This window comes from Talpa occidentalis, unplaced genomic scaffold (assembly GCF_014898055.3).
Source record: "Talpa occidentalis isolate TD23 unplaced genomic scaffold, MPIMG_talOcc4v2.1, whole genome shotgun sequence".
Classification (NCBI taxonomy): domain Eukaryota; kingdom Metazoa; phylum Chordata; class Mammalia; order Eulipotyphla; family Talpidae; genus Talpa; species Talpa occidentalis.
Genome location: NW_026555331.1, coordinates 83,301,672 through 83,328,189, shown reverse-complemented (window position 1 = coordinate 83,328,189; position 26,518 = coordinate 83,301,672). Strand labels below are relative to the sequence as shown.

General features: G+C 42.9%; 2 protein-coding genes across 3 annotated transcripts in view; one reads left to right on the top strand and one right to left on the bottom strand.

Moving 5' to 3' along the window:
• The window catches only part of ANKIB1 (ankyrin repeat and IBR domain containing 1), a 210,620-nt gene extending 190,227 nt beyond the window's left edge, over positions 1-20,393 (bottom strand). The window contains exon 1 of one of the 2 annotated variants that reach the window (XM_054692328.1): positions 20,240-20,393. The gene's annotated coding sequence lies outside the window, so the exon portion shown is untranslated. Of the gene's footprint in view, positions 1-20,200; positions 20,217-20,239 lie in introns of those variants that run through there. The other variant, XM_054692331.1, reaches the window with a different exon arrangement.
• A 395-nt stretch (positions 20,394-20,788) lies between these two features.
• LOC119241973 (lanosterol 14-alpha demethylase) overlaps positions 20,789-26,518 on the top strand; it is a 29,809-nt gene continuing 24,079 nt past the window's right edge. The window contains exons 1-2 of the mRNA XM_037507686.2: positions 20,789-21,098; positions 23,670-23,768. Of these exons, the coding sequence (XP_037363583.1) occupies positions 20,925-21,098; positions 23,670-23,768 (273 nt within the window). The 5' untranslated portion in view covers positions 20,789-20,924. The remainder of the gene's footprint in view (positions 21,099-23,669; positions 23,769-26,518) is intronic.

The following is a 26,518-nucleotide window of genomic DNA, read 5'->3' as shown; positions in this document are numbered from 1 at the left end:
CAGAGTACTTTCTTTATAAATGTTGATTTTATTTTTTTTTAAATTTATTTATGTATGCATACAAGAACTGGGGTACAGGCCAGAGGTGCAACGGGGTGAGAGGATTCACCAGAGACAGAATGGGGAACAGAACAGGCTGATTGACTGAAATACACTGCTGAGGGGAGCAGTGGGTGAGTCAGGAGAGGTCTGCTGTGCCATGTGGGTCACCTCTCTGGCCAGGGATCAAACTCATGCTGCAGTAGCTGAGGAAAGCTTCATAGTGCTGACGCTTAACCTCTTGCACCACCAGGAAGGCCCTGTAAATGTTGATTTTAAAGCTGAATGTATTAGCCCTACCTTTTCTCTATTAGGAATAGAGAGCGCTAATAAACATAAACCAAGCCCAGAGTTAGTAATCATCTAGTTAAGTATCCAGAGAGCATTGGTGGGGTGGCCATTTGCTGTCCTGCTTTTCATGCATTTCTTCCCCTTCTTCTGCTATCTGAAGCACTCTTTCATGTGGGGAACCCATTTCATGCATTTTGGGTGGAGTTGATCTTGTCATATACAACCTTAATCACACTCTTCTTTAGTCACTAACACTAGCTCTTTTACTTCCAACCATGGAGGTTGGTTCAGGGAAAGTCATTTGACTCAAGTCAGAAGATTAAGAGTTTCCATTGGACCTTTCCTGTAGATATATTTTTTTCTTTTTTTAAAATATATTTATTTATGCATATAAAAACTGGGGTACAGGCCAGAGATGTGGAGAGTGAGAGGATTCAACAGAGTGGGGAACAGAACAGGCAGGTTCCACCTCTCTCTTCTTTTATCTCCCAGATAGACTACTACAAACTGTGCACAAATTGTGCATGATAGACCAAGACACCAAGACTTAGAATTTATCAGCAGAAAATCTGCTGAATTGTACCCTTTAAAAGCATAAAATTTATGTTTTGTGAACATCCCCCCCAAAAATCCCCATCCCCAAATATTAAATACATTGTAAATAGATTAAATACATATATCAAAAAGCTAAAATTCTCAAACTGATTAAAAATAAAATGCAACTATATAAGGAAATTTTAATGGCAGTTTTTCAGGATATAGAAAAGAATTTCTAGGTAATAATTTCTAAGATACTGATATAAATTACTAACTCAAGCGCATCAAAAATAGGAAAGGAGGACATCCAGTTGCAAAGAAGGCAAATTCTATTATGTATCAACATAAATAAGGAGTTACCTACAGTACTTAATATCGCTTCTATATTAGAGGTTTAAATTTCAGCTGTCATGCCTTTTATATACTTGGTCTTTGAGTTATATTTTGCTTTAACATATGTTTACTTTTTTTAAGATTTATTTTTATTTATTTATGCATACAAGAACTGGAGCGTAGACCAGAGGTGCTGGGGGTGAGAGGATTCGCCAGAGACAGAGTAGGGAGCAGAACAGGTAGATCTACCGCAATACACTGCTGAAGGGAGCAGCAGGCAAGACAGGAGAGGTCTGCTGCACCATGTGGGTCAGCTCCCTAGCTGGGGATCGAATTCATGTTGCAATGGCTGGTGATAGCTTGATAGTGTGAGACTTTAACCCCTGTGCCACCAGGGAGGCCCCCATATGGTTAATTTTTTTAAATTTCTTTTATTACTAATTTGGTAAGTATTGTGGTACAATATATACAGAACACAAACAGGTTCTTATTACTTTTTAGATCTTTTGTAGCTACATTTCACTTTTTCATTTTTTTTTTTTTTAAGAGTTATTTATTTATTTATACAAGCACTGGGCACAGTCAGAAGTGAGGGAGGGTGAGAGCATTCACCAGAGCCAGAGCAGGGAGCAGAGCAGACAGAAGGATGAAGTCCACTGCTGAGGGGAGCAGCGGGCGACAGGAGAGGTCTGCGCGCCATGTGGGACCCTCCTCCGGTGGCCGGGGATGGAACCGGCGCCGCAGAGGCTGCCGGCAGCCTCGCAACCCAGCGCTCAACCGCTACCCACCTGGGAGGCCCCACTTTTTCATCTTTGCTCCAAGAATACATGGAAAATAGCTGGCTAAATTAGGTACTTAGTGAAAACAAAAAAAACAAAAAACAAAAAACATGTTACATGCTGAAAGAACAGTAAATGCAAAAGAGAGAGTATGAGTTCATAGCTTGTTTGAGAAGTTTCAAATAGCTTAGCTTAACTGACAAAAAGCAAGGGCAAATATGGAGTAATCTAAACTAGAAAAGAATTTAGAACATTTATCAGGAGGGTGATTATAGTTTGATTTTATATTTAAAAGATAAATCTGGCAGCTATGCATAGTGTGGTTTGAGTGAATCTCTAGTCCAGAACGTTTGTTAAAAGGGCTATTGTAGTAATCTGTCAAAAAAGGATAATGACATAATGAAAATGTTTTCACTGTTCTGACGTTATCCAGCTTTTTCTCCCTCACTTCAGAACAAGTTTTCACCTGGAAAAGTTTCTGATATTTATCTCTAAATGAAAGGCAGAGAAGCTGGCTTAATCAGTTAATTTTTCTAGGTCTTAATTTTTTCACTAGTTAAATGAGAAAATATATTTCACTAGATCCCTCTCACTTTAATACTCTATGGAAGTATGTTTTCTCCACTGGAGAAGACTATTTAGCCAATGTACATCCATAGTTATTTGTTTTCCTACTGGAAAAAACTTTTAAAATAGAGGAAGACTAGAGATATAGATGTTATACTTGTTGATTCAATATTTCATATTGTATTTCCAAAACAACAAAAAAGAACAAAATATACACTCATGTACAAGTGATTTTTTTTCAAACATCTTTAAAAAATTATTTTGAAAAACTAGACTTGCATTCAAAAAAGATAATCAGGACAGGCTTTGCATACTGATCAAGGCAAAATTCATTAAGAAGATGTGTCATTGGGGGCCTACCTGGTGGTGCAGGGGTTAGTCTCAGCTCTATCACCTCAATGGCCTGAGTGCCATCCCTGGCCAGGGAGCTACCCACATGGCACAGCAGACCTCTCCTGTCTCGCCCACTGCTCCCCTCAGCAGTGTATTTCAGTAGATCTGCCTGTTCTGCTCCCCACTCTGTCTCTGGTGAATCCTCTCACCCCCTGCAATCTTATGTTCATTGCTGCTCTATTTAAAATAGCCAAACTATGGAAACTATGTAGATGCCCCAAAACAGATGAGTGGATTAGGAAGATGTGGTATGCATACACAATGGAATATTACTCAGCTACTAAAGAAGGTAAACTCTTGCCATTTGAAGCAAATGAGTGGAGCTGGGCGGGATTATACTAAGTAAAATAAGTCAGGAGGAGGAGGACAAATACCAAATGACATCACTTATATGTGGAACATAGAGAAACAAAGGGTCAGAAAACCAAACTATCAATAATAACAAATCCTAGAAATCTGATGGCAGAATAGAGGCTACCAAAGGGGTAAGAGGGGCAAGAACAAAGTGGGGAGGGGGCAAAACGGATTACGGTGGTGGACTATGGGTGTCATCAAACTCTTTTCCACAGTGGCTAAACCAATTTATAGTCTCCTCAGCAATATATGAGGTTTTCAATCTCTCTACATTCTCTCCAATAATTGTTATTCTCATTAAAATTGTATTATATACCTTCTAGCAGGAAGTGTTATTTCATTGTGATTTTGAATTGTGTTTGCTCATGGCTAATGATGTTGGTCAACTTTTCATGTGCTTATTGTCCATTTGTATATCTCCTCTGGGAAATTAGCTATTCAGATACTTTGTTGAGTTTTAAATTAGGTTATTTGTCTTTTTTTTATTGAGTTGTAATAGCTCTTTTTACAGTCCCTTTTTATTAGATACAAGTCCCTTATCAGAAACATGATTTGCAAAAATTTTCTCCGAGTCTATACATTACTTTTCTTACAGTGTCCTTTAAGTACAAAACTTAAATTTTGATGAAGTCCACTTAATTTTATTTTATTTTTATGATTTACCTGTTATATATAAGAAAGCATTTCTTAATCATGAAGATTTCTCTCTATGTAAATCCTTCTGCTCCTTCCAGGAACAGTAAGGTTGCTGGTTTTCACTGTGAATGCATGCAGTTAGTTTCAAAGCTACTTCACGGGGGAGGATGGCAGTAGTCCAAGTTAAAATGTCACTAAATGCTATTCTTACCAAGATACAGCTGTTTTTCTTAAATGTTTCCTGGATTGCTGCAAGCCTTTGGTTTATTTTCAAAGCTCTGAAAAAGAATTGACTGGCATTTTGGGGGGTTGGGTTTGTTTTGTTTTTCTATTATGGAGGAAATAATTTTAGGAACTTATTGCCATTTATGCTGGCATCAACCAAGATATTTAGTTTTATGTCTACCAAACATTATGTTTTCTATTTGTCTTACCTGTCTTGTGCTTATTCTCTTCATCAGCCTTCATTTGAATTAACCAATAACTTTATTTTTTTCTTTCTATTAAGTTGTTATTATTTTGTTGTTCTTTTAGAGGTTACTATAGAGATTACAACATACATATAGCAAATATACCAATTTCCTTATATAATTATTTTCACCAAATTCCTTATAATAAAATGATCTAACATTCCTTAATGAACCCCCCCTCACTGATTGTGTTATTTTTTCAAGCATTTTAATCCTAGATTTAAAATTGACAAACTTTATTAATGCTTTTAAAATAAAAATCTTCTAAATAGTTATTTCTCCCAGTGTTCTTCATTCTTTTCTGTATTTCTCCCCATCTAGAAAAATTTTCTTTCTTGACTAAAAACCTCCCCTTAATAATTTTTTGAGGGCCACCTTGGTGCCACAAGGGGTGAAGCGTCAGCACTATGAAGCAATCCACAGCTACCGCAGCATGAGTTTGATCGATCCCTGGCCAGGGAGGTGACCCACATGGTGCAGCAGACCTCTCCTGTCTCACCCACTGCTCCCCTCAGCAGTGTATTTCAGTCAGTTTGCCTGTTCTGGTCCCCACTCTGTCTCTGGTAAATCCTCTCTCACACACACACACCCCGCTGCCCTGCACCTTGGGCCTACACCCCGGCTCTTGTATGCATAAATAAATATTTTTAAAAAATAATTTTTTTTTGGTCCCCATCTTCTCATAATGTAGTTTCCATTATATCTGACCAAAAATAGTTTGGTCTTTATGACTTCATTAAAATGTTAACCCATTACTTCTTACATGCTTCTATGGTAACCCCCTCATTTTTTCTTATTTCTGACAAAATTGAAACAGTTAAATAGTCTTATCTCTCCTTATGGATTTGTCAATATTTAAAATTCAGTTTGTTTGGTTATCTTATGAAAACAGATCTCTAGGGGAGTCCAAGGAAAATTATGATTCTGTAGAACTGTATTTTGTATTTAGGATGAAATGGTATGGAGACACCTTAAAATAATAAAAGTGGAAATTTCATATGATCCAGCAATACCACCACTAGGTATTTACATAAAGAATATGAAAACAGTAATGTAAAAGATTTAAACATTCCTATATTCATAACAGAATTATCCACAATTGTTAAGTCATGGAAACAATATTTTTATGTGGTCATTCTCCACCCTAAATAGATGCAGAGCTCCTAAATTGTGTATCATTTCTAGAATGTTTTTCCAACTTTAGGTTTATAAATTTATAATAATAGTGGCTTTGGGCCAGTGCTTCTTGCAAGCACCAAAAGGCAGTATGAATTAATTGGGGCTTTCTTCCTTGGTTTTGAGGCTTAGTTCCTTTAAATTTCTTCTTAGGTTGTATTATGGTAACTGTTTACTGATCTGAACTATATCCTATTGACAGAACAATGTCTCCTTCTTCAGATATCTCCCTATGTAACTAAATTCCATTCTGCCTTTCCGTGTCTTGAGTAAATTATTTTTCTATAGTTTGTAAATGGGGCCACATGTAATTTTTTTTTAATTTTTAAAAATTTTTAAAAATGTTTAACATTTTTCATTTTTAAATTTTTTTAGACAATATTTGCTTCCCCCACCCCCTCAGATTGAGTTCCCATAGAATTTCCTTCCCCACAGCACCCATGCACGATCACCACAGTCCTCTGTGCTCTTCCCTCCCTCCCTCAGGTCCCTCTCCTACCTCCTCCCCTGCAGGATGTCTCTGGTTTATAATTGTCTGGTTTTGCTTTGTTGTGTTTTGTACTGTTACTATTTTTTACACTGAGGTCTTATTTGGGTCCCCTATATTCCTGTTATAAGTGAAACCATCTGATATTTTTCTTTTTCCTCCTGGCTTATTTCACTGAGCATAATTCCTTACAGTTCCATCCACGTTGCTGCAAATGGCATGAGTTTATCTTTTTTGATTGCTGAATAATATTCCATTGTGTTTATATACCACATCTTCTTGATCCAGTCATCTATTTTTGGGCATTTGGGTTGTTTCCAGGTTTTACCTATTGTAAATGGTACTCCAATAAACATAGATGTACAGGTGCTCTTTTGAACCACTGTTTTTGTGTCCTTTGGGTAGATCCCTAGTAGTGGAATTGCCAGATCATATGGTAGCTCCATTTTTAGTATACTGAGGAACCTCCAGACAGCTTTCCATAGTGGTTGGACCAGTTTGCACTCCCACCAGCAATGTAGGAGAATTCCTTTTTCACCGAATCCTCGCTAACATTTGTTGCTTGTTTTTTTGGTATGTGCCATTCTTACTGGTGTAAGGTGGTATCTCAGTGTGCTTTTGATTTGCATTTCCCTGAATATAAGGGATGTTGAACATTTTTTCATATGCCTGTTGGCTATTTGCATTTCCTCTTTGGAGAAATGTCTTTTGAGTTCTTCCGCCCATTTCTTGACTGGATTGGTGTTTATTTTGTTTTTGTGGAGCCATGTGAGTTCTTTGTATATCATTGTGATCAGTCCCTTATCAGTTGACTGGAGTGCAAATATTTTTTCCCAATCAGTGGGTTATCTCTCTGTTTTGGTTAATGATGTCTGTGTCCTTTCTCAAATTCTCATCTATTTCTGTATCCTTGCTGGCAGTCTCTCAGAAAATAATTTGTCATACCCGTAGGCAATTGCTCTGCTGGTAGATGAATTTTCACTTTTCTCTACATTAATTTTTTTCCAATTATACTATCTTTCTAGCCTCAAGTCTGGCAATACTCTCATTCTCCTTCCTGTGCATGTGATAACTAACCCCAACCTGAATCCATAGGAGGTAATTGGACCCCCTCAAAATCAGCTGCCATAAAGCTTTCACATGTTACTACAAATGACTTTTTGAAGATAAAGGAACATGAATTTATAATATTTCTAAGTTTCACTTGCCTTTGATAGAATGCAATGTAAAGGTATAATGGCTAGTGTGCTTGTTATTACCTTCTCAACTTCAAAGTTTTACTTCTTATAGAAGTTAGGTTGCCGGGCCTCCCTGGTGGCACAAAGGGTTAAGACGCAATCTATGAAGCTCACCACAGCCACTGCAGCACTAGTTCGATCCCCAGCCAGGGAGCTGCCCAAACGGCAAAGCAGACTTCTCCTGACGGCTGCTCCCCTCAGCAGTGTATTTCAGTCAGTCTGCCTGTTTTGTTCCCCACTCTGTCTCTCACCCCCTCATAACTCTGGCCTGTAACCCAGTTCTTGTATGTATAAATAAATAAATCTTAAAAAGTTAGGTTTCACTTCCTTTGAAATTCAATTCAAAACACTGGCTCAGTTGAGCCAGTATTTTGGGAATATAAAGGTTTTTGGTATTGTTTTTAGTAGATTATGGTATCAATTAACTGTTTTAAGTGGGTAAGAGCTAGTTACATTCCCTCATAACATCTTTCTATCAATGAAGAAAATCTTGAACAATTATTCCACAAATTGTGGAAACAAGCAGGCAAAAAAAAAAAAAAAAAAAAAAAGAGCAACTGGTTCTATAAGTGTAGTGAAGTTCCAGCTCTGTCCTTTCTGATATTCTAACAACACCCTTCAGGAAAGATACATTAGAGGCAAATATGAGAATGTACTGGAAGCAAGAATTAGTAATGGAATAGTCTACAGTCTGTATTATGCAACAGAATATTCTGAATTCCTAGCTGGCCACAGAATAGATTAGGGATATAGTCCAGAGAGTATCTGTAGTGCCAGGATGGGCACAGAGCAGAATCTCTATGACCCGAGCAGGTGGGTAAAGGAGAGTCCTGGAGCCCTCGGTGGCTTTTCAGGCTTTTATTGACATTTTACCAGGTACACAGCAGGCAGGGGTGCCTTCATTCTTCCTGGGCTCTCTGGTGTTCTCTCATGGTCTCCTCTCTCTTCTGCTGGTTCCGTTCCGCTCTCTGGCTTGTTGGCCTTCTCATGATTCTGTTTCCTCTCTCGTTTATTCTCCTGGCGTCTCTGTGACACCGCCCTTATAGGCCCAGCCTCAGCCCAGGTGTACCCACCTACATATGCCCACACCCCACTCCAGGTCCCCACCATCAGGCATGCATTCAGGACCACAGGGATCCATCATCAATCCTAATGGAAGGAGGGCAGAAAAGCCTGACCATTATTTACCCTACAGTATCCCAAGTAAAGAGGCTACTGAGCTAAATAAATTGTGTTGTGGGAGGGGAGGTATTGGGATTAGACATTTATTTATTTATTTATACAAGAACTGGAGTACAGGCCAGATGTGCAGGAGGGTGAGAGGATTCACCAGAGACAGAGCAGGGAACAGAACAGGCAGAGTAACTGAAATACACTGCTGAGGGGAGCAGCGAGCGAGGCAGGAGAGGTCTGTCGAACCATATGGGTATCTCCGTCACCGGCTGAGATCGAACCTTCTCTGCAGAGGCTGCGGACAACTTCACAGAGCTGCCCTCAACTGCCTGTGCCACCAGGGAGGCCCCTCAGATATTTTTAAATGGGATTAAGTATTTATACTGCTGTGCAACTATGACTATTCATCTTCAGGATTTTATCATCATCCTAAATTGAAACTCTGATTCCATTAATAACAAATCTCCATTCTCCCTTTTTCTACCCTCCTGGCAACCATTAGTCTACTTTCTGACTCTACGAATTTGAGTACTACAGGTATCTAACAGAAATGGAATCACACAATATTTGTCATTTTGTGTCTGACTTATTTCACTGAGCATAATGTCTTCAAGAGTCATCTGTTGCAGCATGTGTTAGAATTTCACTTTTAGGGCCTCCCTGGGATGTGTGAGAATTGTCCCAAACAACTGTTCTGATGAGAAGTACATTAAGTTCTCCCTTAACATTGTTCTATGTATATTTTTGGAAACTGCAACTTTAAGGAAAATAATGTATAATGAATGTAGCTCCTCAAATAATGCCATTTCCACCAAAGTGAAGATTTTCCATAATTGTTTAGAAAAAGAAATCAGGCACAAAATGGAGTACTTTATGCTGGGACCTCACCCAAAATCAATACGTAATGCAGTGTCAACCTCTCTCAAAAGTGTAATCCTAACCCAATCAATCTGGAGTTTCCCAATCAATCTAGAGTAACCAATAGGAAGTTCCTCCATCAGTAAGGTAATCTATATAAGGAACCCCTTTCTTCCCCTGAAGGAAAGTGGTTTTACCCAATTTTTTTTCTGTTAATAACCTTGTCCCAAGCTCTTTGTGTCTATAAATGGCCTCCATTTTATGTAAGCCCATGCGGTATCTAGATGGGATGTTGCCAGATTCATGAATCACTCAATAAATTCAATTAGACCTCTAAAATTTTGAATTTTTTAAAATAATGAAATGACATTATTTAAGGGCCTGCTGTATACTAGCCAGCATGGGCTGCCATAACAAAATACCACAGATTGGGTGGTTTAAACAGAAATTTATTTCTCACAGTTTCGGAAGCTGGGAAGTCGAAGATCAAGGTGCTAACTGATTTGGTTCCTGGTGAGAGCTCTCTTCCTGGCTTGCAGACAGTCATCTTCTGCTGTCCTGGCATGATGAGATAGGGAGCGTGAATGGAAGTTATCAGGTTTTTCCACCCTCCTGCCATTAGCATCAATGATTGACAGCTGTGGTCTTGCATGCGTGCCTGGTGGCGGCACCTGGAGTAGGGCATGGGCATGCATAGGCAGGGGCACCTGAGCCAAGAGACAGAGCAAGGTTCAGAGCGTGGCAACAGAGAACAGAGTATGGTGGCAGAGGTCGGTGTGGTAGGGTGCAGTAGAGACCAGCAAAGAGACTGTAGACTATGCCAGAAAGCCCAAAAAGAGTAAAGATTCGCAGGGGCCTGGGAGGCCTAAGTCAGCCCCCTGGCCCTCAGGCCCCCCAACTGCCTGCCCTACACCTGGTTGCCTCACTACAAATGGTGTAGAAAGATCATTAAAAGCCTGAAAAGCCACACCTGGACTCCTCCGTTACCTGTCTGCCTGGATCATAGAAAACTGCCCTGTGCCTCGCTGGCACTACAGACAGCAAGCTCTATTTTCTCTTCCTTTTCTTTTTTTTTTTTTAAATTATTTTTATTTATGCATACAAGAACTGGGGGTGTAGGCCAGAGGTGGGGGGGTGGAGGGATGAGAGGATTCACCAGAGACAAAGCGGGAGCAGAATAGGTAGATCTACTGAAATACACTGCTGAGGGGAACGCCAGGCAAGACAGGAGAGGTCTGCTGTGCCATGTGGGTCACGTCCTTGGCCGGGGATCAAACTCATGCCACAGTGGTAGGTGACTGCTTGATAGCTTGATAGCTCTGAGCCTTTAACCCCATGCCACCAGGGAGGCCCTCTCTTCCTTTTCTTATAAGGACATCAGCCCTATGGGATTAGAGCCCCGCTCTTTTATGTCTTTATTTAATCATCACTTCTTCACAGGCCTTATCTCTAAATGCATCACACTGGGGGCTAAGATTTTCTACAGATGAAGTGCAGTAGGCCGTCATAATTATTCAGTACGTCCATAACAAAAAGTTATATAAATAAGGAAGGACATTGTTGAGGGACACTCCTCTATGGGTCTCATAATGCTCCTAGGCATCCTGCTGGGCATGTCAGGAATACCAGGGCCATATCTCAAAACTTTGTTTTCAGAGAACAACCTTAAACAATGAAGCCTTTCTCTGTGACCAAAAAAAAAAAGTGTGTTTACAGCTTCCTAGAAATTGTCAAGTTCTCAAAACAAAAACCACAGCTTTTTTTTTTTTTTTTAAAGATTTATTTAGTTATGCATACAAGAACTGAAGTACGAGCAAGTGGTGTGTGGGGGGTAGGAGGGGGTGAGAGGATTCACCAGAGACAGAGTGGGGAACAAAACAGGCAGATTGACTGAAATACTGTAGGGTAAGGGAAAATGAATCAGGCTTTTCTGCCCTCCTGCCATTAGGATAGATGAGGGAAACCTGTGGTCCTGAATGCATGCCTGATGTGGGCACACCCGGATTGAGAGACTAAGTTTATAAGGGCGGCATCACGGTGACACCAGCAAAAGCCAAGAAAGAAGCAGAGAAGCAGAAGCAGAAGAGCCATGAGAACAAGGCCACCAGAGAACGCCAGAGAGCCCAGATAGAATGAGGACTTGCTGGGGGCTGGGAGGCCTGCCAGCCTCCCGGCCCCCTGCATACCTGCCTGCTGTGTGCCCGGTAAATCCCAATAAAAGCCTGCAAAAGCCACTGAGGTCTCCAGGACTCTTTCCTCCTTTACTCCGTCTGCATGGGATCATAGAAAACCTTCTCCATGGCCATTCCTGTCTTTACAATTGGCGTAGTTGGCAGGATGATCCATGCAGATGAGTATGGAGCCCTCCGAAAGACCTGGAGGAACTGAGGAGTAGCAGACTGTGTTTGCCTGTGACAACGCTGGAGGCATCATGGCAGCATAGGAGGTGGACAAGGTCTGGGAGCTGCGGGATGAGACCTTGCCTGCAGGAGATATGCGAGAGGACAAGCCCAAGACCACCAAGGCAGCAGAATCGTTGGGGAAAGACAGAGGACCACGATTCAGAGCTCGCCAATGCTGACACAAGGAAGAAGCCTATGAACTTGGGACTAATGGAATTGGACTGACAATCCCGCCAAAAGGTGGAGGGCCTTGCAGGTTGATATGTTTTGGGACCCTGGGGGTGGAATAGTTTCATTTGTAAACCCCAGGAGATGGGAATCTGGGGGTGGCCAGTGGGCCTTGATGGCCAAAAGCAGCTTCTGTATGCCCAGCAGCTAGGCAGAGGAGAAAAGCCAACTGAGAAAGCAAAAGCTGGTACTGATGCTAAGTTTGGGAAGCCCTGAGTGGCTGCTAAGCACTAAGTAAGTTGAGGAAGGCCAGTGAGTCTCATAAAATCACCTGTGGGTGATGCCCTGCTTGTTCTCGTTCTTGAGTGAGGGTGAGGAGCTGAGGAACCCGTCCTTGGGGGATGGGTGGGGAACATGGCTTGGGGTGGAGCCCAAGCCGAAGAGGGGACACAAGAGAGGCCACATGTGGAGTTTGGATCCCCGACCCATGTGCTTGTGCAGTGGGTTGGCCTGAGTGCAGGGGTCTGCATGTCACGTTGGTGGCCGTGAAAGCCAAATGTTGGAGCAACCACAGACAGTAACCCTGAGGGTTGGCGAGTACCCCCAACAGTATAGAATCACCAATCCCAGAGTGAGTGCATCCTGGGGGTGGATACGGTATGTGGCTTGTAGCCAAGACTACAGCCAGAGAAGGCCAGGAAGCCTGACGGCTGCTGATGTGTTACAGTAGATGCCGTGAGTGGTTCCCCTCCCTCATATGAGCAGTGCCTTCAGCAGCAGAAGTGGTGGATTATCTGCTGGTGCCAATAATTGTCTTTTGCCACTAGGTTGGTGCCCTGCCTGGACTTATTTGTGTTCTGTTGTATTTTGTTGTTATATTGTGATGTATTTGCTTTTGTGAGCCATGGCTGCATTGTTTATGTTTGCTAAGAAACAAAATTGTATATATGTAGATTGTATGGCAGAAAACCCTGAGGGGGTGGATTGTAGGGTAGGGAAAAATGTCAGGCTTTTCTGCCCTCCTGCCATTAGGATAGATAAGGGAACCCTGTGGTCCTGAATGCATGCCTGACGGCGGGCACCTGAAGTGGGTACACCTAGGCTGAGAGATCATAGAAAACCTGCTCCATGGCCATTCCTGTCCTTACAAATACACTGCTGAGGGGAGGAGTGGGCAAGTCAGGAGAGGTCTGTTGCACCATATGGGTAGCCCCCTGGAGGGCTCGAAGTCATGTTGCAGTGGCTGCTGATAGTTTCATAGGTTGCATCGTAACCCTTGTGCCACCAGGGGGTCCCAAACCACAGCTTTTGTACATATTGCTTAGTCCCATAAGATACGGAGGGCAAGGTAATCAGTACAAATATACTAATGTTTATGAAACTTGTGGTGTTGCCATAAAGTCCTTTGTCTCTGACTGAGATGTCCTTTCAGCCAGTATCCATGAAATAGGCTGTAGAGGGCAGGACAGGACACAGTGCAGGTTTTTTATGATTCTATGCAGACGGGGAAAGGGGAGGAGTCAGAGTCCTCCTTAGCTTTTGCAGGTCTTTATTGGGGTTCACCAGGCATATGGCAGGCAGGGGTGCTGGGGGGCCGGGAAGCTGGCAGTCCTCCCAGCTCCCAGCAAATCCTCACTCTATCTGGGCTCTCTGGCGTTCTCTCTGCTTCTCTTCTTCTCCGGCTTGTTCATTCTTAGCTTCTGCTGCTTCTTTCTAGGCTTCTACTGGCGTCCCCATGACACTGCCCTTATAAGCCATCTCAGGGCCTCCCCGGTGGCGCAGTGGTTGAGTGCTGGATTGCGAAGCTGCCTGCAGCCTCTGCAGCACTGGTTCGATTCCCGGCTGCTCCCCGACCACCGGAGGAGGGTCCCACATGGCGCGCAGACCTCTCCTGCTGCCCACTGCTCCCCTCAGCAGTGTACTTCGGTCCTTCTGCCTGCTCTGCTCCCTGCTGTGGCTCTGGTGAATTCTCTCACCCTCCCGCACTTCTGACTGTACCCAGTGCTTGTATAAATAAACAAATCTTTAAAAAAAAAAAAAAAAGAAATTCAGCTCGTGACCTTAAAAAAAAAAAAAAAGCCATCTCAGCCCAGGTGAATCCCATCTACATACGCCCACACCCTACTCCAGGTGCCCGCCATCAGGCATGCATTCAGGACCCCAAGGATCCATCATCGATCCTGATGGCGGGAGGACAGAAAAGCCTGATTTTTTACCTTACCCTACATAGGCAAAAGATAACTTTTTAGCTTGTGAGTAGGGTAAAATCAAAGTCCAGTCCTAGCAGGTATTTGAGGTTGGAAAAGAGATGTAAATGCAGATAAATATGAGACAGGTAAGATGAAGGGCTTTGGAATGATAGATGTGGTAAGATAAGCATAGACCTGGTTGCCAATAGGCTTTTTTGTGCTAAGCCAGAAACTTAGACCTTTGAATTTCATTGAATAATATATTATCTAATGCACATAAATGTTTATTTCAGCAGCCATTTGTTGAAGGGACAACAAGTATGGAACCTGAATCCAGGAAAAGCTCGGTATGAATTGCAGATTCTATTTCTCATATATAGTTGTGATGGTCTTCTAATCTAGAAGTTATTCAACCTCTTTTAATCTGTTTTTTTTTTTTTTTTTTTTAAGTTGTAAAATGGGCTATTTGAGGTTGGGTTTTCCCAGAAGCATATCCCTGAGAAAAGATTTTGATGCATGTGGTTTAATTGTGAGGTGATCTCAGAATTATGAGTAGAGCACTAGGGATATAAGATAAGAAAAGGAAGTAAATTCAGATGCATTAATGTGTGGCTTATAATTATGGGCAACTGCACTCAAGACCATAAGGACCTCTGATAGAGGGTGTAAAACATGTCCTAGTGTTGATAAATTCAAACAAGTGAGGAAGCTAGGGTATTTGTTCTTCAACTCCCTTTCATCATGGCCAAGGGCTGATTCTGGAGCTTCCATAGCATTTCTGTTCTGCCCCAGCTCAGCCAAGATAAAGCTGTAGGCTAAGAGTTATAGGTATATACATTTACAGAAACATGTATAGATTTGAGTGGGGCAACAAGAGTGCTACACATGGTAATGATATTTTGTAGAATTGTTGTGGAGATTTAAAAAAAAAGGTTGCTAGTCATTTCAAAATGGGGTGATGGTGCTTGTTTTGAGACCCAGGGTCTAACCACTGTTCTGTTACAACCACCTCTGATAACTTGGAAAAGCCATATCTACTGGGCCTTCCTGGTGGCAGAAGTGGTTAAGCACAGCACTATGAAGCTATCTGCAGCCTCTGCAGCACGAATGAGTTCAAGCCAGGCTGGCCAGGGAGCTACCTACATGGTACAGCAGACCTCTCCTGTCTCACCCACTGTTCCCCTCAGCAGTATATTTCAGTCAGTCTGCTTGTTCCCCACTCTGTCTCTGGTAAATCCTCATACTCCCCACACCTCTGGCCTGTACCCCAGTTCTTGTGTGTGTAAATAAATAATTTAAAAAAAAAGCCCATATCTATCTATTTACCTACCTACCTACCTACCTACCTTCCTTGATCTCTCTCTCTCTGTGTGTGTGTGTGTGTGTGTGAGTGTGTATGTATGTATGTATATGGAGGATGAAACCAACTAAGAATATAAAGCCAAGCAAAACTCTTTCAGTCACAAAGGCTAGAAAGTTAACCTAAAAGGAAATCCTATTCATTCAACTAGTGTCTAAGAAGATGTCTGTGAGGCTAGTTTTAGAATCTACTTGGAGAAAGAAACATTCAGCAAAACAAAAAGCATTGCATTGTACTTCAGTTTTAGGAGCAAACACTGTTAGAAATCATTTTACTAAAATTTTGTTGTAGAAAGAGAAATGAGAGATAAAATTGCCATTTTTAGTGTCTGAATATAAATGCAATTTTAAGCTTAGGAAGCTTCCTGTTAATTTACATAAACAGATACAATTTAAAACCATCTTTAATTTTCACAATAATTTATAACTAATCTAATTTAGCTATTTTTTTCCAACTAACACTTGAAGTAATGAAATTAAAGCCTTTACTTGTGTAACAGAAAAGTTAACTTGTAAGTTTATTTGCACTAGGAAAATTAGTATCTTCCTTGACTTGCAAGGACTTTGTGAAAACTAAGATGCCAAAACAAAAATTCATTATCTTTGGCTTTCTATTTAGCTAACAAAACTTAGTGGTAAGAAGCTAATTTCCATCTCTAAAGAGGAAATTAATATTTAAAATTTTTTCCCTAAAGGAATGTAGGCTTTCCTTGCCCTTATGTCACAACTGTATCAGAAACTTAGTATCAGGATTGTTCTTCTCCTGTCCCAACTTTGTTTTAGCCTTATTTTCAGGTTCTTTTCTATGACATGGGCTATTTGTCATAATAAGTGAATACAAAATTGTTTCTTTATATCTAAATATTCTAGAAAAGGAGTGTAGCTGTCTTCATACACTATGAGCCCCATCCACCAGGATATGGGATATTATGAGATATTGTGATTAGCTAGGGTTTAAGTCATATTATGTTCTGTGTTTGGATATTATGATTGGGTTTTTACTTTCAAGAAAATGTAAAAGCACCAGTTATTCTCTCAAGCAAAACGCTATTCTGCTAGTTGAACCTAATCAAATTAATGTTCAAAATTTCATCAGGACTTTCTCAAATGAAACAGTTTTATTTTTCTACTACAAGTGCTTGGTAATGGAGAATAATGACTACTATAATTTGGTGCTACTGATTTGTGCTAAGGCTCCAGATGTTTTATTTACTGTTAATTTCACACCACCAGTTCAAATTCCAGCAGTAAAAAAGCAAACATTATTATTTTTTTATTTGTTTGTTTATTTATTATTTATTTATACATACAAGCGCTGGGTACAGTCAGAAGCGCGGGAAAGTGAGAGAATTCACCAGAGCCAGAGCAGGGAGCAGAGCAGGCAGAAGGACCGAAGTACACTGCTGAGGGGAGCAGCGGGCGGCAGGAGAGGTCTGCGCGACATGTGGGACCCTCCTCTGGTGGCCGGGGAGCAGCCGGGGATCGAACCAGCGCTGCAGAGGCTGCGGGCAGCTTCGCAACCCAGCACTCAACCCCTGCGCCACCGGGGAGGCCCAGCAAACATTATTATTACAAAGAGCTTTGGTTTAGCAGATAGATCCCCTGAAAGGGTCTATGGTATTCCCAAAAGTTCATGGACAACACTTTTGAGCCTTGCTATTAGGTACTGCTATTAGGTATTAGGATAAACACAGAATATAAAACCAATTAAGATATGTCCCCTATTCTCAAGTTCATCCTCTAACAGAAGAAATGTAGGAGACCGTTACAAACTAGCTTTATCCATACAAGAAATAGCAGCAGTGTGGAGGATTGGTGAGGGCCATGCTACTCATGTCCTCTGACAAAGGTCCGGGCATGGGGCAGATTCCTGAAGTCAGGAATCTCGTTAGCTGACTCCTGCTAGATTCTTCTCATTTGTTTATGGCCGATTCTTCTGAATATGGCAATTGTTAATACACATATTTGAAAACTAAAACAGCAAATGTTGCATGACCAAATACTAAATAACTAATTTGATGAAAATGACAATGCATGATATAAACAGTACATTTTGAAACAATTAGTACTTTTCTGCTTGGAGACAGTAATTTAAATTTTGGTTTTACAATAACAAGTGATATGTCACATCTGAAAACCTTTGGGAACTTAAGGCTGTAAAACATTCCCAGCCAAGTCTTTGAGATAGAGTTGTGGTCTTTTAAGACTGAGACCGCCTGGAGAGGAGTTTTAAATTTAAGGATAGCAGTTAAAGTTAGAGACAACATTTAAAGTTGGAGATAGAAGTTAATTGATAGTTGAAGTTAATAGATAGTTGAAGTTAGAAATAAGTTAGTTGACAAGATAAAGAAGCAATATATGGGGCCTCCCTGGTGGCACAGCGGTTGAGCGCTGGGCTGCGAAGCTGCCCTGGGCCTCTGCAGTGCCAGTTCAATTCCCGGCCACCGGTGAGAGTCCCATATGGCAAGGCAGACCTCCCCTGCTGTGCCCGCTGCTCTCCTCAGAGTGTACCTCCATTCTTCTGCCTGTTCTGCTCCCCGCGCTGGCTTTGGTGAATTTTCTCACCCTCCTATGCTTCTGACTGTACACAGTGCTTGTATAAATAAATAAATAAATCTTAAAAAAAAAGCCACGGTTGTTAGTCTTTTTTACTACTTGAAAGCACTCGCTTATGTACTACCATGGCTTGCTCGAGATGCATAAAGAACTGCTGGGCCTCCCCGTTGGCTCAGGGGTTGAGCGCTGGCTTGCGAAGCTGCCCGCAGCCTCTGCAGCGCTGGTTTGATCCCCGGCTGCTCCCCAGCCACGCTCAGCAGTGTACTTTGGTCCTTCTGCCTGCTCTGCTCCCTGCTCTGGCTCTGGTGAATTCTCTCACCCTCCCGTGCTTCTGACTGTACCCAGTGCTTGTATAAATAAATAAATAAAAAATAAATCTAAAAAAAAAAAAAAGAACTGCTGAGGGCCTCCCCTGGTGGCGCAGTGGTTGAGCGTTGGGCTGCAAAGCTGCCTGCAGCCTCTGCAGCACTGGTTTGATCCCTGGCCACCTCGAGGGTCCCAAAAAAAAAAAAAAAAAAAAAAGAACTGCTGAGCCCCTCAGCAGGAGATGCTTGCACCCTGATCAAGTGTCTGCCTCCTCACTCCCCCTCCTCTTCATTCCCCAGTTCCTTTTCCCTCAAGTCGCCAACACCGTCTTTTCCTGCAGGGTTCCTGACATGACAGTTTGCTGGAGCTGGCTTCCGGCAGAGGATAAAGGCGAGAATGCAAGTAGAGAACAGGTGGGACAGAGTTGCATCATTTGCAGACCAAGATGAGGGCCTGACCTAAGATAGTGGCAATTAGAATAGAAATGAAGCAGGAGGTTTCCCAAACCTGCTGCTTGGGAGAGTTTTATGCTTAGTTTCTGTTGCTTTCCCAAGACTGCTGCTTGGGGGAGTCTACCCTTTGATCCTGTCCTGTGTCTGGATACTATGATTGGCTTTTTACTTTCAAGAAAATGTGAAAGCACCAGTTATTCTCTCAAGCAAAATGCTATTCTGCTAGTTGAAACTAATCAAATTAGTTTGCTGTTTGCTGAAGCAAAGAAGTTGCTGGGTGTGTTGCACTGCTTGTCGGTGGTGGTAGCCATTACTACCTTGACCCTCTTTGGAACAATAAAGAATGCTTATGCGATGATGGATGGGGTAGCAAATTTCCTCATACAAACTGTATAAAACCCTGCCATTTTTGCTCTTGGGTGCTCAGCCCTTTGGGAGCCATCCCATTGAGGCTGCCTGTATGACAGCCTCACCTGAATGCCGCCTGATTTCTCGAGTAAACTGCCACAACAGAAAAACCTTTACACTGGTGGAATTACAGGATTTGGTGGCTGATCAGGTGTGAGGAATAAAGGAGGAGGGCATCAGGGTGGCCAGTGGCCAATTTTCCACATAGGCATTACAGGAGGGGCAGGTTGGCTGAAGGGTGGGAGGAGATAATACATTAATTTTGGGCCCACTGAGAGGGATGCTAGATTTCCAAGGAGAGGTGCCCAGCTTCTTGTTTAAGGGGTCTTGCTGTTTTCTCTTCTCCGCCCTACTCTCAGTGCTTAACACAGTAGCTCTTACTGTTGATTGAAAACATCTAGTCAGGAGCTCAAATAGTTAGGGGAAGGGTTAAATTTAACAGTCATTTTATATACACGCTTATTTGAAAACACAGGAGTGGGTGAGATCAGGCTGACAGTAGCTGTGGGGATGAACTCCCGCTTCCAAGCTTCCAAATCTTTCTAGCCTCTCCTACACTGCCCGAGTTAAGAAGCGTTTTGGGGGCCTCCCCGGTGGAGCAGCGGTTGAGCGCTGGGTTGCGAAGCTGCCCGCAGCCTCTGCGGTGCCGGTTCCATCCCCAGCTGCTCCCCGGCCACCAGAGGAGGGTCCCGCATGGCGTGCAGACCTCTCCTGCCCGCTGCTCCCCTCAGCAGTGTACTTCGGTCCTTCTGCCTGCTCTGCTCCCCGCTCTGGCTCTGGTGAATTCTCTCACCCTCCCGCGCTTCTGACTGTACCCAGTGCTTGTATAAACAAACAAACAAATAAATAAATAAATAACATGCCTCTATAAAAAAATAATTTAAAAAAAAAAAGAAGCGTTTTGGGAAAATTTGCCCATGGAGGCGAGGACGGCTTATAACACTAACTTTACTTAAGGCAAACCTGTGTCCATATAACCCAGCATACTTAACCACCAAAACTTGTTACCTTTATGGCCACATATAATACCTGTGAGACTGGTTTTAATTGGGGTGAGACGGGACTGACCTCACGGCCCCACTTTCCGCATGTAGACGACGTCTCTCACGAGCCCTCTTCTAGACTATTTGGGGCAGTGTCCGGGGTCCCCAAAACGAGGCCGTGCAGGTGCCGCGTGCCGGCGCACCCCGGCCGGGGGCGGTGCTCAAACTACCCGCCCAGCTGACGCGACATAAGCTGAGATCACCTCACGCGCGCGGAGCAATCACAGCGCGCACCACCGCCGCCGTCGCCGTCGTCGCGCCGCCGGGACCCGCGACCCGAGATCCCTCCGCCCGGCCCCCCGAGCACCGCGTCCCGACGCCCCACACCGAGGGCGCACAGACTAAGTGGCCCGCTGTTCCCTAGTCGCGACTCCTCTTAGGCGCACAATCTCTGCGTCTCCGCGCCATTCGTCTCATCCGTGCCTTAAGCGTAGACAGTTTATTCAACGCTCCCGGCGTAAGAAGACGTCGGCGTTAAGGAGTCCCGCTGTGGGCGTGACTACATCAAGCCACGCCCACGCCTGTGACGCGCCAGGTGGTGCGCTCGGGAGCGGGCAGTGGTGGGAGGGGCCGGGCTTAGGGGTAGACCTGGGGGCCGGGGCCGCCCCGCCCGCCCATCCGTCGGCTCTTCTTCCTCGGTCGACTCGGGGGAGCGGCGGCGACCTCGGCCTCCAGCGTCTCCAGCGCGGTGAAGAGGCTGCGGCGGCGGGATGGTGTTTCTGGGGCTACTGCAGGCGGGCGGGCTGGTGCTGGGGCAGGCGATGGAGCAGGTCACCGGCGGCAGCGTCCTGTCCACGCTGCTGATCGCCTGCGCCTTCACGCTCAGCCTGGTCTACCTGTTCCGCCTGGCCGCCCACCGCCTGGCCCCGCTGCCGGCCGGCGCGGTACGCGCACCCCCGGGGGTCTGCGGGGGGTGGCGGGGGGCTCGGCGCCCTGGGCGGCGGTAGAGCCGGGGCGGGTGCGCGGCGGGGAGGGCGGTGTTGTAGGGTCGGGGGCGTGGTAGCGGGGAGTGACCCCATCCCTGGCTCTGCTTCCTGGGGCGCTGGCGGGCCCCTTGCTGCCTTGCTTTTGCGGGCCGTGGTGTTGGGGGCGTTGCTGATGGTGACCCACTGTCTGGTTCTGGGTGAGTCGTGTTGGTCGTACCACTGGGTCCTGACTGTGCCCGGACTGGAGGCCTTGTTGGCGGGGTCTTTGTCAGCTGCTGTTCTGGGGACTGGCGTTTCGGTGGCTGCCCTTGTGTGGGTCTGTGTCCTGAAGCTGTGGCATTGCCCTAATGGCGATTCATCAGTTCTAAGGGGAATGTGTTTCGTTTGGTAGAGCAGGAGCGAACTGGGGGAGGTTGTGGGGACTTGCCCACGATGCTCATATTACAACTTTTCGAATTTAGTGGCTTTGTTGAATATTAGCTTCATACTACCCAAATGTATTTGATAAATGGGCCCTTAACCAGCCAACACCAGGTGATTTTTAAAACTACCCTGGAATGCTCAGTAGAATATGCAAACTATGGAATATACAAACCTATTGACCAAGAATATACGATGGAATATACAAGCTATTGATGAAGCTAGAATAATTTTTGTTTGACCCATAACAGACATGAAGTAGTTATTTCTCTTACACATGGGATTTCTGAGAAAATGTTTGTTTTTGCAAAGACAAAGGTAGCTTTAATATTTTAAGGCAATTGTGTTATCTGAAGAGTCAGTCTGTTTTGTTCCTTACTATATGAGACCAGCAATGATCTAAGGAATTCTAGTCCCTTTTTTATCACTGTAAGCTTGATTTTGTAATCTGCAAGTCTCTCTTTGGGACATATAAAGTATCTTTTATAGTGAGTGCTAAAGAGTTCCTAAAAGTGCTCATGTGTTCGCTCCTTAACATCAGTGAGGATAGTTCTTTTGCAGTGAGAGAAGACTGAGGTGTGTTTTATGTATTGATATTTGTGTCTTCTTAGACATTTCCCTTACTTCTATACCTCATGTTACTGTTTGTCTTTTTCTATACCTTCTTTTGCTAAGATTCTGGGACTGAAATTGTCAGAGTAGTGATGGTAAACAAACTGTGGTTTGATTTTCCTGATTTTTTGCTACTAATGGTCAGGAAAGTTGCCTTGAATGACTAATATTCTATTCTGGGTGCTATTCAGCATTGATAATTGTAATGCCTTTGTATTTTTTTAGTCATTTATCTTACCATATTTTGAATTTCTATTCTTTTTTTCAATCAAGAATACTTTTTTTAATATTTTATGTATTTTTACATCATTTTCATTTTTGCACATTTTCATTTTTGCACAAAAATTTTGCATTTTCATCTTGATTATATTCCCCATATAATTCCCCCCCCCTTTTTTGACTCTAATCCCTTCTGCCCTCCCCCCTACCCATAGTGTGTCTCTGGTTTATAGTTGCTTGTTGAATTTAATTTTTACTTTATTATAATTAGTCTTTTTCCTGGTCCCTTATTTAGGTTTTCTAAATTCCTGCTATGAGTGAGACTATCTGGTATTTTTCTTTTTCTTTTTGGCTTATTTCACTAAGCATGATCCCTTCCAGCTCCATCCATGTTGCTGCAAATTGCATGAGTTTATTTTTTGATTGTGTATATGTATCACATTTTCTTGATCCAGTCATCTATTTTTGGGCATTTGGATTGTTTCCACAGCTTAGCTATTGTAAATAATGCTACTACAAACATAGGGTAGCAGGTGCTCTTTTGAATTAATGTTTCTGTGTCCTTTGGGTAAATATCAAGGAGTGGAAATGCTGGGTCAAATGGAAGCTCCATCTTTAGCAGGTTGAGGAATCTCCACACAGCTTTCCATAGTGGTTGGACCAGTTTGCACTCCCACTAGCAGTGCAGGAGAGTTCCTTTTTCTCTGCAACCTCACCAACATTTGTTGTAGCTAGTTTTTTTAATATGTGCCATTCTCACTGTTGTAAGATGGTATCTCATTGTAGTTTTGATTTGCATTTCCCTGATTACAAGTAAATTTCTATTTTAACTATGACTACTCTCCTGAAGTATTTGCAGTTTGCTTAGTTTTGATAATTTTTATTTATTTGTTTGTTTAAAGATTTACTTATTTATACATACAAGAATTGGGGTACAGGCAGAGTTGTGGGAGGTGAGAGGATTCACCAAAGACAGGGTGGGGAACAGAACAGGCGGATTGACTGAAATACACTGCTGAGGGGAGCAGTGGGAGAGTCAGGAGAGGTCTGCTGCACCATGTGGGTAGCTCCCTGGCTGGGGGATTGAACTCTTGCTGCAGTGGCTGCGGCTAGCTTCACAGGTTGTATCTTAACACCTTGTACCACCAGGGAAGCCCGATAAATAATTTTTAGGTCCTTTTTAGTATTAAAGGTAAATTTCATTTGTTTGGTCATGAAACTAACCTGGGTTTCTCTCAAAATGAAATGTGAACTGAAAGTTTTTGTTTTCTTTTGCAGAAAAATCCACCATACATTTTCTCTCCGATTCCATTCCTTGGACATGCTATAGCATTTGGGAAAAGTCCAGTTGAATTCCTAGAAAATGCATATGAGAAGGTAAATTTTTTTTTTTTTTTTAATAGAGGCATTTTATTTATTTATTTATTTGTTTGTTTGTTTTGTTTACACATGCACTGGGTACAGTCAGAAGGGCAGGAGGGTGAGAGAATTCACCAGAGCCAGAGCAGGGAGCAGAGCAGGCAGAAGGACCGAAGTACACTGCTGAGGGGAGCAGCGGGCGGCAGGAGAGATCTGCGTGCCATGTGGGACCCTCCTCGGGTGGCTGGGGAGCAGCCGGGGATCGAACTGGCGCCGCAGAGGCCGCGGGCAGCTTCGCAACCCAGCGCTCAACCGCTGCGCCACTGGGGAGGCCCGAGAAGGTAAATCTTTTAAATGATTAGAGGAAAAGAAGCTAGAGCTTTTAAATTTTTAAGTGGGAAAACATTGTAAATATATTAGTTCATGTTTATCCGAAGTATAGAAAGCAGGAAAAAAGTGGAACTTCTCTGGTTAAAGTTGGGGGAACCTTAGAGATCCTCTTCTCCCACATCCTGGAATGATCTCTGAGGCACCGTTGAGGAAACCTGGAGTTCTGGCAACTAATCATAGTTAAAATTGATATTAATTGACCTTTCTTTTTCTTTATCATGCCATCTGTGGAATTCCTTATCCTCTGTCATGTGCTCTGTGTCTTCAGTTCAACTTGGATGAGCCACACACCATAGCCACTAAGATCTTTGCTCTTCTCTCCAACAAGCATTCTTGTACCAGTTCAGCCATATATTCCACAGTTCCCCACTTTGGGATGGTCACTCTTAACTACTTCACCTTCACTTTATGAATTTACTCACCCTATTCTTTTAAAATATTTATTTATTTTTAATTAGGTAATATTTGGATACCCCCATCAGGTGTAATCAACATAGTAGTGTGCCCATTACCAGTCTATTTTTTTTTAACAATTTATTTTTTATTTATTTATGCATAGAAGAACTGGGGTATAGGCCAGAGGTGCGGGGAGTGAGAGGGTTCACCAAAGAGAGAGTGGGGAGCAGAACAGGCAGATCTGTTGACATACACTGCTGAGGGGAGCAGAGGGTGAGCCAGGAGAGGTCTATATGTGGTTCAGCTCCCTGGCCAGGCATCGAACTTGTGCTGCAGTGGCTGGTGATAGTTTGATAGTGCTGAGACTGAATCCCTTGTGCCACCAGGGAGGCCCTTTCAGTCTTGTTCTTAAATCACATCTACTACTCCAAGTTCTTGGGTGAACTACTTCCATTTTAATCATTTTTTGACCTCATTACAGATTCTAATTCATTGTCCATTTACTTTCTCCTGATCTATTGTTGGGTCGGGAATGCACCAGCGTGTCCCCTGGGACAAGCTGGGGGAGGAGTCGTGGAGCAGGTTTGCAAGGCTCAGTGAGCAACCCTCTTGTTATGATTGATTATGTGACAGTGGCAGGAGGAGCAGGGTCCAGGGGAGACAAAGGGTAATCAAGTTTATGGGGAAGAGGAGGGGACCTGTTGGCCAAGGTATACAGGGAGGACTTCCTGTGCAGGTACTTGATGTAATTTCTGAGGTACTCCTAGACCACCTCAGACCATGGCCACACAATCAGTCAGTGGCTACCTTGGTGTGCTCTGCTGCCTCGTGATGTGGGCCATTGTCTTAAGGCAGTCATGCAGGAGTGCCTTATCCAGTTCTTTCCCCCACATACATGTGCATAGAGAGGCCATACACAAACAGGTACAGAGGCCCCAAGTGGTAGAGGGGCCACAGTCTGTCAGCTTTCTTGCTTTACTTTGTTTCTTTTTCCACTTTGGGACAGTGAGTCATTATTACAGTTAGACTTTTGCGAAAACCTAAAATTTCTTTGCCCCTGGATCTTTTCATTGCACTTACCTGGTAAAACTGCATGCTTGCACCAGGCCAACCCCTTTCCTAATTTCATTAGTGCCCACCTGCAATGACAACACTTTGAACAATGCTCAGCATTCCTGTTATGTTTCACCACAATGACTAATGCATACCTTTACTTTTCTAAACTGGTGGCTCTTCCTACCTCTTTATCGAAACAGATGACTAATCTCTTTAGAGATTATAAACCATCCTTGGGAACTCTGTTGTATTGACAATTTCAAACATACAGACTTATTTCCAGCTATGTAATCCTGTTTCCTATTACACTAATGATTATGACACTTTGTGTGAGTACTGAGTGCTTTACATAGATTATCTCATTGAAAAACACAAAAACCCCTTGTATCCATTTTATAGATGACAAAACTGAGGAATAGAGAAGTTACATGATTTGTTCTTTGGCTCACTATTAGCTCGTAGCCATGCTTGGACTTATGTATGGTTTGATTTCCAGATTATTGCTTTAAATAATAATGAGGATGATGATAAAAGAAAATGTTTACATATGGTCAAATCACTTTCCTTATATGTTCTTTAATATGTATATACTATATATAACATATATACTGTATATAAATGCTGTACATATAAAATTTCTGACATAGGTAATTTAATTTTAATAACAGTTCTATGAAGTAGGTACTGTTTTTATTGACATTTTTATGGACGAGGAGACAGTCACAGAAAGTTAGAACCAAGGTCACACAGCTAATAGATGGAAGAGCTGGGATTTGAACCCAGGTATTTGGCTCCAGAATCTGGTTGTCTAGCACCCTATTTACTGTCACTTTGATTTACCATAGATATAACAATCCATTTTTGGTCTCAGGGACCTTATACTATTATTTCTTCTCTCAATGTATGGTTGAGTTCTCTTTCAACTA